The sequence below is a fragment of the Heptranchias perlo genome, chromosome 1, assembly GCF_035084215.1.
Source record: "Heptranchias perlo isolate sHepPer1 chromosome 1, sHepPer1.hap1, whole genome shotgun sequence".
NCBI lineage: Eukaryota > Metazoa > Chordata > Chondrichthyes > Hexanchiformes > Hexanchidae > Heptranchias > Heptranchias perlo.
The window spans coordinates 116,312,388-116,327,633 of NC_090325.1; the positions used below are offsets into that span (position 1 = coordinate 116,312,388).

The 15,246-nt window shown below is 42.3% G+C and overlaps 1 protein-coding gene across 5 annotated transcripts in view; it reads right to left on the reverse strand.

The window, feature by feature from the left end:
- ptpn13 (protein tyrosine phosphatase non-receptor type 13) overlaps positions 1 to 15,246 on the reverse strand; it is a 265,922-nt gene that overhangs the window by 108,430 nt on the left and 142,246 nt on the right. For 3 of the 5 annotated variants that reach the window (XM_067990445.1, XM_067990434.1, XM_067990469.1), the window contains exons 19-23: positions 14,463 to 14,572; positions 11,960 to 12,016; positions 9,359 to 9,448; positions 8,866 to 8,973; positions 7,479 to 7,628 (exon numbers count right to left, since the gene is read on the reverse strand). In XM_067990445.1, coding sequence (XP_067846546.1) covers positions 7,479 to 7,628; positions 8,866 to 8,973; positions 9,359 to 9,448; positions 11,960 to 12,016; positions 14,463 to 14,572 — 515 coding nt within the window. The remainder of the gene's footprint in view (positions 1 to 7,478; positions 7,629 to 8,865; positions 8,974 to 9,358; positions 9,449 to 11,959; positions 12,017 to 14,462; positions 14,573 to 15,246) is intronic. The other 2 variants (XM_067990460.1, XM_067990453.1) reach the window with 1 other exon arrangement.

Here is a 15,246-nt window from a genome sequence, read left to right on the forward strand (position 1 = left end):
GGGGGCAGCATTGTGGGTACTGGTTGGGAGGGGGGCAACGGGTGAGACGTGGGAGCGCTTTGAGTGGCCCCACTTCCATGTCCCCTTTCACCATCATCCCTCTCCTGGCCCAGGCCCACATCACTCCTTCCGCCCTGCTGAACGATTGTTTGGAGGACTTGTGTGAAGCCTTGGAAGGCCAGTTGTAAGGTATCTGTCAGCCTGTTTAAGGCGGCAGAATGTTGCTCACCCTGAATCCGAACGGCCGTTGTCACGGCCTGAATGGACTCATTGTTGAGCCATGCTTGAAGCTTGATGAAGGCTAGTCTTTCCTCCATCGCAGACATTCCCGCACCTACCCGCGACACTATCTCAGAGATGCCTTCACGTCCCTGTGACAGTATCTCGGAGATACCCTCCGTACTGTGCCACTATTCCACTCATGCAGGAGTTGGACTCCTCCATCCTCTGTGCGATTGTGGAGAGTGCGCGTAGCAACTGTTCCAGTACCTCGGTGATGTGCTACTGGCCCTCGATGACTCTCCTTTTCATGGCTGGCCTCCAGGTTTCAGCATCTGGATCCAGCTGAGCAGAGCCTGGAGAAGAGTGCTCCCACCGACGCGGACTCTCCACGGCTGCCCCTGCCACCAGGGTCTGCTCGTGCTCACATGTGCGTGGTGACTCACCATGTGCAAGCCCAACTAAGTGAGGACGGGGACCCACCAAGGTGTGTGTATCTGCGCTGGTGGATGGCTGGCTCAGATGTGACGATGCACCCTCAGAGGCCGGCAGGTCCTCTGAGGAATCCCCCTCCGCCGCCACGGCGGTCGCAGATGGCCTTGCAAGAGAACAGAAAGCAATATTAAGCATATGGACAGATGTTGAGGTGCTGCAGATGCCAAGTGATGTTAAGATCATTCGCTATCATGAGTGCTGAGTGTTAGATTTCTATCACCAGCCGCTTGTGCACTCCCAGTCTCGGCGTCCGCCACGGACAGGCACTCCAGCATCCGGCTTACTGCCAATGCCTGCTGCTTCGCGTCCGTTAGGACCACCTGGTGTGGCGAGCCCCCTCCGGTCCTTGCCCTCTCCCGGGCATTCTGGCATCTCTTCTCCTATCAAGGCAAAACACAGAAGCGTGATTGAGTGATGGTTGCATGGTGACCCGCTGCATGCATTGGTGTGGGTGGGGGTGACCGTGAGGGAGATGCATGGGAGGGTGCATGTGAGACATAGCCATGAGATTGTATGAGGATTGGGTTGCGTGGTTGTGTTTGAATGGGAACTGGGGCGGTGAGTAAGTGCAGGCAAGGTGAGGATGATGGTTGAGTGGATGTGAGGAGTGATGCAAGAGCATTGTGGTGGCAGTGCAGAAGGAGTTATGTGGTGGTGGAGGTGATGTGGAAGACGGAATGTGGGAGAATGCGTAAGTATACTCACTTTGGCTCACCTGGTTAGGTCATGAAATCGCTTCCTGCACTGGACCCAGGTTCTACACACATTGCCGCTGCTGCTGACCTCCTCGGCCACCTCCAGCCAAGCCTTCTTGGTGGCGGAGGGAGGACACCTCCTCCCATCCGATGGAAAAAAAATTCCCTCCTCCTCCTCACCCCATCGAGCAGCACCTGGAGTGAGGAGGCAGAGAACCTTGGAGCAGCCTTGCCTCTGGCCTGCTCTATGATCCAAAATTGTTTCTTTGCTGCAGGAGGAGCATTGGAGGACTGCCCCTTTAAATAGGGCTCCTCCTGCTGACAGTCTGTGATGCAGGTGCGCAGCCCGCCCGCTGCGCAGGTCTGGAACGGGAAACCCGGAAGCCATGGTAAGTGCCTTCAATTAGGCTGCGATCGCGTGCGGAGCACCCTGAATTCACTGGCCGCATTACCCACGTGCCCTGTTGGCCCCCCGCTGCCAACCCGCCTCCCTCCTATTTTCGGGCCCACTATCTTTTTCCCTCTGTAACAATGATAAATTTTAGAGTTGGTTCTCATATCTGTGGAGGTGTGTTTGTACATTTCCAGCACTACACTGGTTTTAGAAGTCATTTTCAATCCAGACCTTTTGTGCAATTTATAGTATCATAGCATGTTACAGTACAGGAGGCCATTTGGCCCATCGTGCCTGTGCCGGATCTTTGAAAGTACTATCCAATTAGTCACACTCCCCTGCTCTTTCCCCATAGCCCTGTAAATTTTTTCCCTTGAAGTATTTATCCAATTCCCTTTTGAAAGTTATTATTGAATCTGCTTCCACCACTCTTTCACGCAGTGCATTCCAGATCATAGCAACTCTGCTTAAAAAAATGTTTCCTCATGTCACCTGTTTTTTTTGCCGATCACCTTAAATCTGTGACCTCTGGTTACCAATCCTTTTGCCACTAAAAACAGTTTCTTCTTATTTACTCTATCAAAACCGTTCATGATTTTGAACACCTCTGTCAAATCTCCTCTTAAACTTTTCTGCTCTAAGGAGAACAACCCCAGCTTCTCCAATCTCTCCACATAACTGAAGTCCTTCAACCCTGGTATCGTTTTAGTAAATCTCTTCTGCACCCTCTCTATGGCCTTCACATCCTTCCTAAAGTGTGGTGCCCAGAATTGAACACAATACTCCAGCTGAGGCCTAACCAGTGTTTTATAAAGGTTTAGCATAACTTCATTTGTAAACAATAAAACCAAAAGGATGCCCTTTACATCTGCTTTCGTCACCTACACAACTGTAAGTCACAAAGGCTAACACTCAATTACATTTTGTAACTGGAATTTGGTACAACACTTGACATTTAAGAACCAGTTTCGATATCTTTAAGTAAACATTTTGTTTGTCCCCATTCGTGATCATGTCAAATTTGTACTTCAGCCTTGAAGTGTGTTTTCCTGGGTTTGGGCAGTTCCAGAATGGATCCCAGGTTGATCTGAAGTCATGTTCCCTATTGTTTTGGAATGCTCCCAATAACTGACATCACCAGAGCAGCCTGGGAGGAAGGGTGAGCCTCTTTTAAAGGTTTCCATGGCAGCAATTAAATTGGCATTTATAAACAACATCAAAGAAATTTACTGTAAGATTTTTTTTCTACAACAGGAAAGCACTTTGAACCTAAAGTAATACCTCTAGACTTTCCTCCCCTTTAAATCAACTGGTTGGTTACTTTCTCCATAGCAGAGTTTAGGCAGGCTTAATGACAATTATTCCATTAGCCCCAACTTTGCATGAAAAAAAGAGTCTGCACTCAAACACGGTGTGAGCAAACCCATACTGACAGCAGGAAGTGCAGTCTGCACCCATTGACCTCAGTTTTGCTAGGGCTCCTTAGTGCCATTCTCAGTTGAATGCTGACTTGATTTGAGCTGCTCTCACCTCTACTCTGACATTCAGTTCTTGCATTCTTGTCTGGATCTAAGTGGTTCTGTCAGTACCTGAACTGAGCATCGGGCCCGATATTAGGAGGGAGGCGGGTTGGCAGTGGTGGGGGGGGGGGGGGGGTCGACTGGGCGCGTGGGTAACGCGCTCAGTGAAATCGGTGGGTTTGGCACGTGATCGTAAGTAATCTGAAGCCACTTACCTTGGCTTTTGCGCTGGAAAGCTGCGCAGCGGGCGGACTGCGCACCCGCATCATAGGCTGTCAGCTGGAGGAGCCCTATTTAAAGGGGCAGTCCTCCACTGACCGATGTTGCAGAAAATAGGCAAAATTACAGCACGGAGCAGCCCGGGGGAAGGTTGCTCCCAGGTTTAATGATGCCTCACTCCAGGTCCTACTGGATGGGGTGGGGGTGAGGAGGAGGAGGAGGAGGGAGATCTTCCACACGGCGGACGGGAGGAAGTGGCCTCTGCCACCACGAAGGCCTGGCTTGAGGTGGCAGAGGAGGTCACCAGCACCACCAACATATCACGCATCTGCATACAATGCAGGTGGCGCTTCAATGATCTAACCAGGTCAGCTGAAATGAGTACTCTTACTCATTCCCCTTCACTCCGTCTGCCACACCACTGTCCCCACTCCACATCTCCTTCTGCACTGCCAACACTACTCTATCACATCTCTCCTCACATCCACTGAGCCCTCATCCCCATCTTACCTGCACTTCCTCACTTCCCCAGTACTCATCCCACCACTACCACTCAACCCAATCCTCATACAATATCATGGCTCTGTCTCATACTCACCCTCTCATGCATCTCTTTCACGGTCAGCCTTACCCAACCTGCCACTACCTGTGCTGCAGCCACAGGGCATGCATCACTTATGTGTAGTAGAACGCGTAAGACAAACGTGTCGTGAGCATGAAGGGGATGCACAAGGGTGTTTGAAGGTTTGTCATGGCTTTTACTTATATTTGATTTCTGATCAACTCACATTACATATTATATTATCACCACTACTGCCACGTCTTGGCCATTCTTGACTGGTTTGTGCAATAATGCCCTTTCATGAGGTTCTCCATGAACACCCTTGATACCACCCATTGGGTCACCCTACAGTGGGTGTATGTGTCATTGCACGACTACTTTGTGCAGGTGCCTGTTGCGCAGCACTGTATTGTGTAGCTCCACGTGGCGGAGGTGGATGGCATGTCTGGCGAGGCTGGTGATATTGCTCGTCCTCCAATGGAGTGACGAATGCAGCTATAGAACCCCCCATCCCATCCTGACCGTGTGAGTGTGAGGGGATCCACAAAGTAGGTAAATGTGTTTGGACAGCAGAGTTTAGGGTATGATGTGATAATTTTGAGTGTGGAGACAACGGTGTGGCAGGCAAAACTTTGTCTGAGGTGACAGAGTGCCCTGCTACAATGAATGAGGTATTCCCCCCAACTGTTAAGGAATCCTCTGCATCTCCCAATGGCTGCTGACTGAAACAGGTCTGCAACAACAGGGAGTGGGAAACACTCCCTGTTGTTGCAGACCTGTTTCAGTCAGCAGCCATTGGGAAACACGCTGAGGAGAGTCCAAAATCACATCCCTGCAAAAATCTCTTCCCAATGAGGTCTGTCAACGACCTCAAGTACCTCCATAACTATCTAAACTGTCATCCCGCCGGCTTTAATTGCCGGTGGGAGTCCCGAATGCGGGGGCTGCGCCCGCACCGATTCGCGTCATTGGGGAACCTGGAAGTGGGCAGACCCGCACCGGGATTCCCCAATTTTAGGTACCCCCCCCCCACCCCCGCCACGAATGCACCCGCTCGGCCATCCTAAAATTGACCCCAGCCGTCCTTTAATGGCACTATTGATGACTCCTTCCATCACTTTACAGATGATTGGGGAGAGCTTGCTGGCCAGTAATTAGCCTGGTTAGATTTGTTCAACACGAGTAATATGATTATTTATAAGTGGGTTGCACTTGCACGAGGTTGGGTGCCTAATTTTCACACCTGCCCTCACCAATAGCAAGGCTCTGTGCTGCGAGTAGAGCCTCAGAAAATCAAGGCTATTTTTAAAAAAAATCATGTCCAATATTATTCCTTCTTATTTCTAAGGAGGTGAGAAGTGTATTTTTAAAATTTTATTTTGTGATGAAATAATTAGGAAATCAATTCCTTGTTACACTTAACTTCATCCTGTCTTCAGGTTAGCTGGAGCGGCAAATTTGATACTGAGACCATCACGTCTCCAGCAAGAGAAAGTCTAACCACCTCCCCTTGACATTCAACGGCATTACCATTGCCAAATCTCCCACCATCAACATCCTGGGGGTCACCATTGACAAGAAACTTAACTGGACCAGCCACATAAATACTGTGGCTACGAGAGCAGGTCAGAGGCTGCGTATTCTGTGGTGAGTGACTCACCTCCTGACTCCCCAAAGCCTTTCCACCATCTACAAGGCACAAGTCAGGAGTGTGATGGAATATTCTCCACTTGCCTGGATGGGTGCAGCTCCAACAACACTCAAGAAGCTCGACACCATCCAGGACAAAGCAGCCCGCTTGATTGGCACCCCATGCACAACCCTAAATATTCACTCCCTTCACCACCGGCGCAGTGTGTACCATCGACAGGATGCACTGCAGCAACTCGCCAAAGCTTCTTCGACAGCACCTCCCAAACCCGCGACCTCTACCACCTAGAAGGACAAGGGCAGCAGGCACACGGGAACAACACCACATGCACGTTCCCCTCCAAGTCACACACCATCCCAACTTGGAAATATATCACTGTTCCTTCATCATCGCTGGATCAAAATCCTGGAATTCCCTGCCTAACAGCACTGTGGGAGAACCTTCACCACACGAACTGCAGTGGACAGAAGGCGGCTCACCTCCACTTTCTCAAGGGCAATTAGGGATGGGTAATAAATGCTGGCCTTGCCAGCGACGCCCACATCCCATGAATGAATAAAAAAAAGACAGCTGCAGGTGGATGGTAACTGTAGCTACACACAGGACCACATCCAAAATAGTAGCTTGGTGTCATAGCAAGTTTACTTAGCAAAAGTATTTTTATTTTGTGGATTCTTAAGTTGCTGGTATAATACCATATGAAGGTATATAGCCCCTACGGCTACAAATCTCATTTAAAAAAAAACTATTTACTTCAAGGTATTTACTGGAAGTAAATTTTTTTTTTGCATAATGAATAAAAGATAAATATAATTTGTACCGTCACTGGACTATTACCTTGTATTACACATAAAATCTCGTCAAATCAGTCCTCTGCAAATACGGGGGCCCTGAGAGCCGCCATGCAAATTAAAGGCCCTCTGCTGATCCCATCTGTTCTGGTGGGGTCAATGCTGGAGAGCACCAGTGGGCACAATTCTAGTGTAAGTGCTAGAATCGCAATTAGTGGAAATTTGGGTTAATGCTGTTCAACAGTTTTTCTTCATTTTCATAGGTGTGACATTCTTCTCTACAGCAGGAACAATGGCATTCCCTGACAACTAGCATATCTTAGAAATTGGCTGGGAACTGAGCCTACCCAGAATCACCCTTTAATTACAGAGCCATGGCATGTGTTGTCATTTTTAGGCTTTGGAGCGGTGACTCAGGGGTGTGGGCAAGGCTAGGATCACAAGAACTTCAACATCTGGTAACTTGTCTCACTCAAACCTCACCTCCCACTGGCTGACACTGAAAGCAGTCCAAAACCTTGTTTTGACTGAGTCCCAGTGTCTTAATCCCAGCATGTATTCTATCCTGAAGGATTGATTAAAAAATGGAAGTTACAGGATTATATTTTCAACCAGAGGGTTGGCTTTGGATAGCTGCCAAATCTGTTCTGATCTCCAACTGGCAGAGTAGATGAAATACACTATAATAAGAAAAACTTGTGGCTCACACCATCCTGTTTGGCTCTTCCTGGTGATTGTTCTTTGTGTATACTTCTTGCTCAAAGTTTCAAAGATGAGGAAGCAAGTTTTTTTCCTCGGATGGGGAGGGGTGCAGAAATTTAAAGACTGTAATGCTAGATTGCACTGGAGTGCACTGAACACATGTAGCATCATATCTAGGTTTTCATATTCAGACTTTTGAGATTTTGACTCTTGAAATACAGAATTAGTACCTGAAGAAAGTTCACTTCCTCTATAAAGTTTCTCTTTAGGCTGAGAGACCACCAGGGTCACATCTTCAGGAGCATTTTGTAAAATTTCAACTGCTCCGTCATGGGTAACACCTTCCAAACTTATTCCATTTACAGATATCAGGCGATCACCTGCAGGCAGTAAAAACATAACGGCAATTTAACGAAGAGCAATTTCACAGGTATTTTTGGTGTATGTTGAAAAGGAAGGGATGAAACTGCCAATGGGTAGAACAATTTCATACCTTGCAACAAATGCAACAATATTACAGCAAGGCTGTGCCCCCTCAAAACATTTAGGTGCCCCCTAAATGGAATTTCACAACTTTTCACCTCATAGAAATGCAACTAATGCAACTGCGCTAATGCAGACTTTTTTCATAGTGCTCTTAATGAAGCACTAAGTTCTGCGTTGGTTAAAATGTTCTTTACTAGATCAGTTCAAATATGCCATACTGAAATATTTAATGGGGCATTTTGAATAAAACATTGAATGGAAACAGATTTTTTTTTAAAAACGGGACCACCTCAATTTAGTGGACTACATAAGAATAGGCCATTCCTGTTCCGACATTCAATTAGATCATGGCTGATCAGTATCTTAACTCCATGTACCCGCCTTGGTTCCGGAACCCTTAACACCCATGCCTAACAAAAACCTATCAATCTCAGTTTTGAAATTATCAATTGATCTAGCCTCAACAGCTTTTTGGGAGAGGGAGTTCCAGATTTCCACTACCCTTTGTGTGAAGAAGTGCTTCCTGACATTACCCCTGAACTACAACTTAAACTTCTGGTTTGTTATTAAAATGGTCAATAAGAAGAATGACTACAATATAAAACCACTGAGGATACATGACTGTTAGGATAATTGAATTAAAATATCTCTCTCAAATCAGATATCTCAAAATCATTGGTACATACTTTGTATTAAATGCCTGCAAGCTGCAAAAACGTTCACATCTCCAAATGTTATTGGGAGATAAAGCACCTCGGTCACCACTCGCTGAAGAGGCCATAAATTGCGGTAAAACTTCCCTTCTCCGGGAAACAACTAAACTTGTTCTCTGCCAGCTACTTTGTATGGGGGCCACGTTTAAATATTTGAAAGAAAACTTACTACCTCCTCTTTGCCCACCCAGGCCACATTTGCAGTCTGGACTCCCAGTTGGTAGCTGCTGGATCTCCCTGAGGACTTGGGATGTAGGAATTCCCAACGTTGAGAGTCCTTGCTCTTACCCCCTCCTGCACCACTTGCCTGGAGGTTCCGCCCCTTTCAAGGCCTGCCAGAAGTGTGGTGGGAGTGTGCTGGAAGGGCCGAGGATTTTCAATTACTATTGATTATTTACAACAAAAGCATATGCAGTACCTGGATTCAATCGTCCATCAAGCTCTGCTGGCCCTCCTGGCATGATTGTAGTGACAAAAATTCCCAAATCCAGTTTACCAGTCTTTTCTCCACCGACAATCTGAAAACCTATTTTTAAATAATAATTCAATTGATAGACCACATTAATAGCATATTTCCAATTCTTCACTTTTTAGCCTAGAGATTCATTCCACACACAATAGAACTTCATTGTGATGTTGAGCATCTCAATTTAAGTTCATTATTTCTCATCATGTACTTTCTTATACCTTTGATATCATTAGGTCATGCAAAAAAAAAAACTTTTCAGCTGGTTCCAGTATGGAATCCACCCACTGGCAAGAAGGATTTTGGCCTTTTTTACCCGGAAAACAATTACATTTTCATCCTTGGTCTTTACTGTAAAATTACGTAGATGTTACAGTCAAGTAAACCACTGCCTGACATTGTGTCATCTATAGAAAAATCAACCAAACCCACCAATTCAACATACCTAAACCGTGTTTCACATCCTTCTTCAGCTTTATAAATCTAAGTTCTCTCTCGGGTGAAGGCAAGGCACTAAATTTCTGATGAAGCGTATCTACCAAAAATGAACAGTTCAGACACCAAGTTACTACAGTAACAGTTAGATAAATTATAAATAAATAAAAACACAAATTTTAATAAAGGAAACCCTCAATTGATTCCAAAGCAGACATTAGAATTTTGCAACGATAATACAATAAATATTTTCAACCTTTGCATCTCTAATTCCCTTTGCATCTCTAATCCCCTTTGCACTATGTTTACATTATAAAATCATTTAATTTGTCCTAGAACTCTACAGCTGCTTTCCATATAAGGCTCATTAGTACACTGTGGTCTCAACATACTTAAAAATTATTTAGAAGCAGCAATTAAGATAGTGAATGTGAAGGACTTAAACACTTTAGAAATAATAGGTCACACAATAGTTTGACTGAATAATTAGAAGGGTTGCAGTTCCAATTGTTCTGTTTGAACTGTTGAGCACAATATACAAAGAAAGTTTTCAGGCAGTTTATAAACCTATCACTGCCAAAAACAAATACTAAAGGATTAGTGTTTAGCTGTGGATTTGGTTTTGCTCATTTGCACTTTAAAAGCCAAATTAAACCACATTTAAATCAGTAGTTGAAGATTTTCTAGCGTGCTTTATACAATAATTTGATCATTCATGTTTGAATTTAAATCCAATATCTACCTATCAATATATTAAAAGTCTTGCATATACTGCACACCAATCACACACTTCCTATAATACTTTTGTGTCACCCAATCATAAGCAAATTTATTCTAACCCAAGAAATTTACTAAGCAAACTTATTCTACCACACCTGTTTGGGTCAAACTTCCCACATGATTCCAATTTCTTAACAGCTGTATGGAAAAAAGTTAATCAAAATCTAAAAATACCCTACTTATTAAGGGCTGTAATAAACTTGGATTATATCCAAACAAAAATATTATAGTTGGAAAAATTGGATTTTGCCTTCTTGCTCTGAGCACAAAAGAATGATTTTCCACAAGGCAAGTCCTTGATCTCAGCTGAACCATCTGGGGTAAGTACCGAACACAGGTTTTGCACTCATCAGAGGAAGGGGCAGAAAACGTGAGCACAAACCAACCTGTACCACTATCATACACTTGCCAGTGGCTGGTTCAAGTCTGATGCCACCATAGATCCTGGAACAGATTGGCTGCCAGGTTGCTTAATTTGAAAAAAATGCACAGGGACCTTGGGCACCAGGAAAGAAGAGAGAAGCAAGAAAAAAAAATCTTTCAAGGGGCAAGAAAATATCTTCTGAAGGTCAGTGATGGAAGAAATTAACAATAATCTTTAAAGGGACACTGTCTTCATATTAAAAGTGTTTTGCAAATTCATTAATCTGGAGTAAGAGGAGAGACATGCTTAAGGAGATCACAGGAAAATAACATAATGATGCATTTTGAAGGTTTGCCAAACACTTCATTATTAAGCTCAAAATCATGCATGCATGGAAGATATTTTGGTGCTCTCAATATCAGTTAGCCAGAGTCGATTCATAGTACAGGAAAAATAATGCCGTTCCAGCACAGAAAACCGTCTTCTCAGATACTTGTCTGTAAAATGATTAACTATACTATCTTACATTTTTATATTATTTTACATTTCAATTGAGCACTATTGACAAACTAGAAATCCCTATGATAAATGTAGTAATAGAAAAAAAAGTTGGAAATTGTTCTAAATCTAAACATGCTGTGAATACATTTCAGTCACTTTGCAATATATTCTGAATGATTAGGTATTTAGACACAACTATATGAGGTGCATAAATACATTTCAGTCACTTTGCAATATATTCTGAATGATTAGGTATTTATGTTAAGTGTATCCATGTGATTTATATCAATTAGTGTTAATTGTATTCAGTTGGTGCATATCATATCATATTTAAAATTATATGCAATATTCTTAAAGCATGAATTTCTCCTATGCTTTTTATTCTCCAACTCATTTGATTTAGCAACTGATGTTAGAATTGGTGGTACTCTGCTGGCAATTGCTTGCTTTTCCCATTTAACATATTTAATTAGAAACATTATGTGTTACCTTTATATGGCTATAGAGAATGGTCTCCTAGTCAATAGCTCTCACATAGCCTAATTTTATGGGCTTATCGACCAAAACCAGTCACCACGGGTGATTTCTAAATGCTTTTCTAGCTGCATGAAGGAGGGAGATTAAAATAATTATGTGAAACAAGCTATTCGGATTAAAATAGATGACCCTGAAAATATTCTTGGCATTTTTCCATTCTGAAATTTGCTGGGGTACAGGCTGATATATTAATATAAATTGTGAAAACAAAATTTAAAAAGATAAATAGAAATCAGTGAAAGGAAAATAAAAGACCCAAACATTACCTGCAAGAGGTTTCTTTTAGATGGCAGGGAAAGTGAGAGAAACAGAGAAAGTGACAGAAGTAGAAAAACAGAAGTTTGAGAAGCCGATGTTGTACAGTCACACCAAGGCTTTAAACAGTGAAGACACTTGTACATTGTAAACTCAGTTCGTTCTGCTGCCTACCATTGGCTGTCAAGGTAGCAGGGGTTGATGGGATGCCAGAACTGTGCATGCTAATTCCTGATAACAAAAACATATAATAATAATAAATCAAAAAACTGAAAATTAAAATTTCATAACATTTGAGTTACAAAATTCTAAGAAATATTTGTTCTAATAATTTTGCCAGGACATTTCATGCAGTTTTTTAGATTTAGCTTTTGTGAACATTGCTAAGAACATATACTAGTAATGCTAACAACCCTAATTTAAATTATATTGAAGGGGTCAATTTTTGACATGCGCTCCTGATTGGTGGGCTCCTCGCTGGTAGCACCAAGTTGATTTACAGGCTGAATCCAAAGCAAAGCGAAGCATGAGTCCCTCTTCCAGGAAGTCTAACTTCTCTTCACTCAGTTCTCAGATCAGGCCGACTCCAGCTGCCTTTATACTATAACTGCAGCGTCAGTGTAAAGTAAATTGCTTCACACTTCCACTACAGTTGTAGCATAAATGTACCCTAAGCGCTCTGACCAGAGATACAAGAAATGATCAATTTGATTAAATGGAGAAAACAGAAAGGAAAGAAGTAAACAATTATTTCACTACTAGAGTTTAGGTTCCCATTGGCCTGGGATTGAGGCATTTAAAGAGTCAGGAGATTTCTGATCATAGTAGGCTATTATTTTAAGACAATAAGAGTAAAACAATATTAACATATTAAGAGATCTGAATTTATAACAAGGAATTTTACTCAGAAGTGAAAAAATCCATATACACTGTAAACACTTCTATTTTACCTGAAAACAATCAAAATGCAGTGAAATCAAAAATAACTTGAGTGATCATTTCAAATAAAGAAAACCTTGTGCAATATATAGTGTTATTTTCTCATAATCCATGGCTGATTATCACTGGATAATCATGAAATTATCACAATTAATTATTTAATGCGTGTGTCATCCGAATTAACGAAATAAAAAGCAACCTGACTGGTGTCCAGTATGACATACCCTTGAGAGAAAAACACAAGTGATGAAAACAGAACAAAGTGACTGCAGGAGTTCCACAGGCTCTGTCCTGGGTTGATACAACAGTGGAACTTCAACTATCCATGCTATTGGTTATACACCAAAAATTCTGGCAAAAGTTGGGACTGTGAGAATTTTAGCATGAGGTGGGTTCAGAAGATCAGCAGGAGTCTGGGCTGCCAGTAATGACAAAAATAAAATTAAAACATTTCAGCTTACAGCAGTTATAAAACCCTTATCTCTAGCTAGAATTTTGGTGGGAATTGATGCTTCAAATTCCAGCTCCCACAAAAATTCTCTGTGGAGCCTGTACCGTACCATTTTTCTGCACAGCCTGCTGTATTTCAAACAATTATGATGCATCAGTACTGCCATTTGTCAGTTTAACACTGAGTACTACATATTTTCCAAGTTAGGGCTCTAAGTTACAAATGGAGACCTTCAGAGCTTAAGCTGTTTTCATTGAAGATTGAGAGAAGGCATGAGGGCTGATTAAAATTAATGGACAGAAAATCATGAGGAGCACACCCACGATCGCCCATTGTGCAGTCCCTACAGGTGAGGCACCATATCAGGAGCATGTATTTGTAAAATTGGTATCTGTGATCCAAGTCTTTCAAATGCTGAGGAGTATGAATGATGTAGATAGAAACAGACTACAAGTGCAGAACTAGAGGACTGAGGCACCTGTGGAGGGCAACCAGCCAGGATCGAATTGTGAAGATGGGTGAATGTTCTGAAGGTTCACTTCACATATTTAAGGATCAGGGAATATTTGTTCCCTCAGGAGAGTAAAGAGAGTTTGCATATGGTCTGAGGAAGAAGTGAGCTCCATGGCAGAAAGGTCTTTTCTTATTCCATGCTTCATGTTAAAACAACCTCCAAAGTGACTACAACATTATTAGGCAATATGCAATAATAATAATGATGGATACCTGGAACTGACTTAAAAGGCACTAATCTCAACTCTGAATTTATACAGGTCTTAAAGCACTCAAACTTTACTCTTGTGATTTAAGGACATCATCTAAAGCCCTCTAGGATATTACTGCATTGTTACCAGTCCCATATATCATTTTAGCCCTGTGCATCAAATAGCTTGCTGTCACATATTGATCTTCTGTTGAGTAAACCATTATTATCTCTACATATATTATTAATAATGCAAGCATACTCCACACTTGTAGAAGGCTAAGTTTACTATCTACACACCTGGAATGCTTAAGACTAACTGTTTTAATAATAAAAATGGAAAATTAACTGTGTTCGTTCTCAACTTTGAAGTTCAGTAAACCTTCTGAACTGCATCAATAAAGGAAAAGTTTACTATATAAATATACAGGAGGAATCTTTTTAGAAGTGACATGGTGAAGAGAAGTACAGCAAGATCCCTAAACTTGAACTGGACATTACAGAAGTAAATTCCTGTTTATGTGAAGTACTATAGTGAATATATAAAACTAATTAGTTCCTCTATCAAATATGTTGCGCCTGACCTATGGCATATGCCTGATTAGAGTCTTCAGTAGATGATGAGTCGGACCCAGGATTTCTTCGGGCAGGGCTTCTGTATAAGATAGCCTGGGACTTCTTTGGATTGATGATACTTGAACAAAACCACAAAATAAAATAAAAGTAATCAAACAGAGAAGTGAACTGAATGCCAGAGTTAAAATATTTTACTGTAAATTTTAACCATATAAAAATTCATTTTCTAAATAACTTGTACTTTGCACACACAAAACTCCACAATACCATGGTCCTTAATTAATTTGGACTCAAGTAATAAAAACAAACTAATTATTACACCCCGGTAGCAAAATTACATAAAGAAACAAACATATTTTAACTGGGGACTTACAGGAAAAAAAGCATTTGCTAATAATCCATCCATCCACCGAGAAAAAAATTACATAGATGCTAGGTTTTCTTATGATTTGAGCCAACAGCAGGCAGCATGAGGAGGCCTGGTGATTAAATAATCATGGTCCCTCTGGAGGGGGGAATTGCTATTATCAGTAAGCAGAAGCATTTTTGCAATTTAAAAAAAATGATTTCCAGTTGTGGACAATGCTGGCAAGGCTGCATTATTACCCATCACTCGTTGCCCTGAGAAAGTGTTGATAGGCATGTTTCTTGAACTACCATAGTTCTTTTGCTAAGTACTCCCATAATTGTGTTAGGTAGGGAATTTCAGGATTTTGTCCTAGCAATGATGAAGGAATGGCATTATATGTCCCAATCAGAATGGTGTGATTTATTGAGAAACTTGGAAGTGAT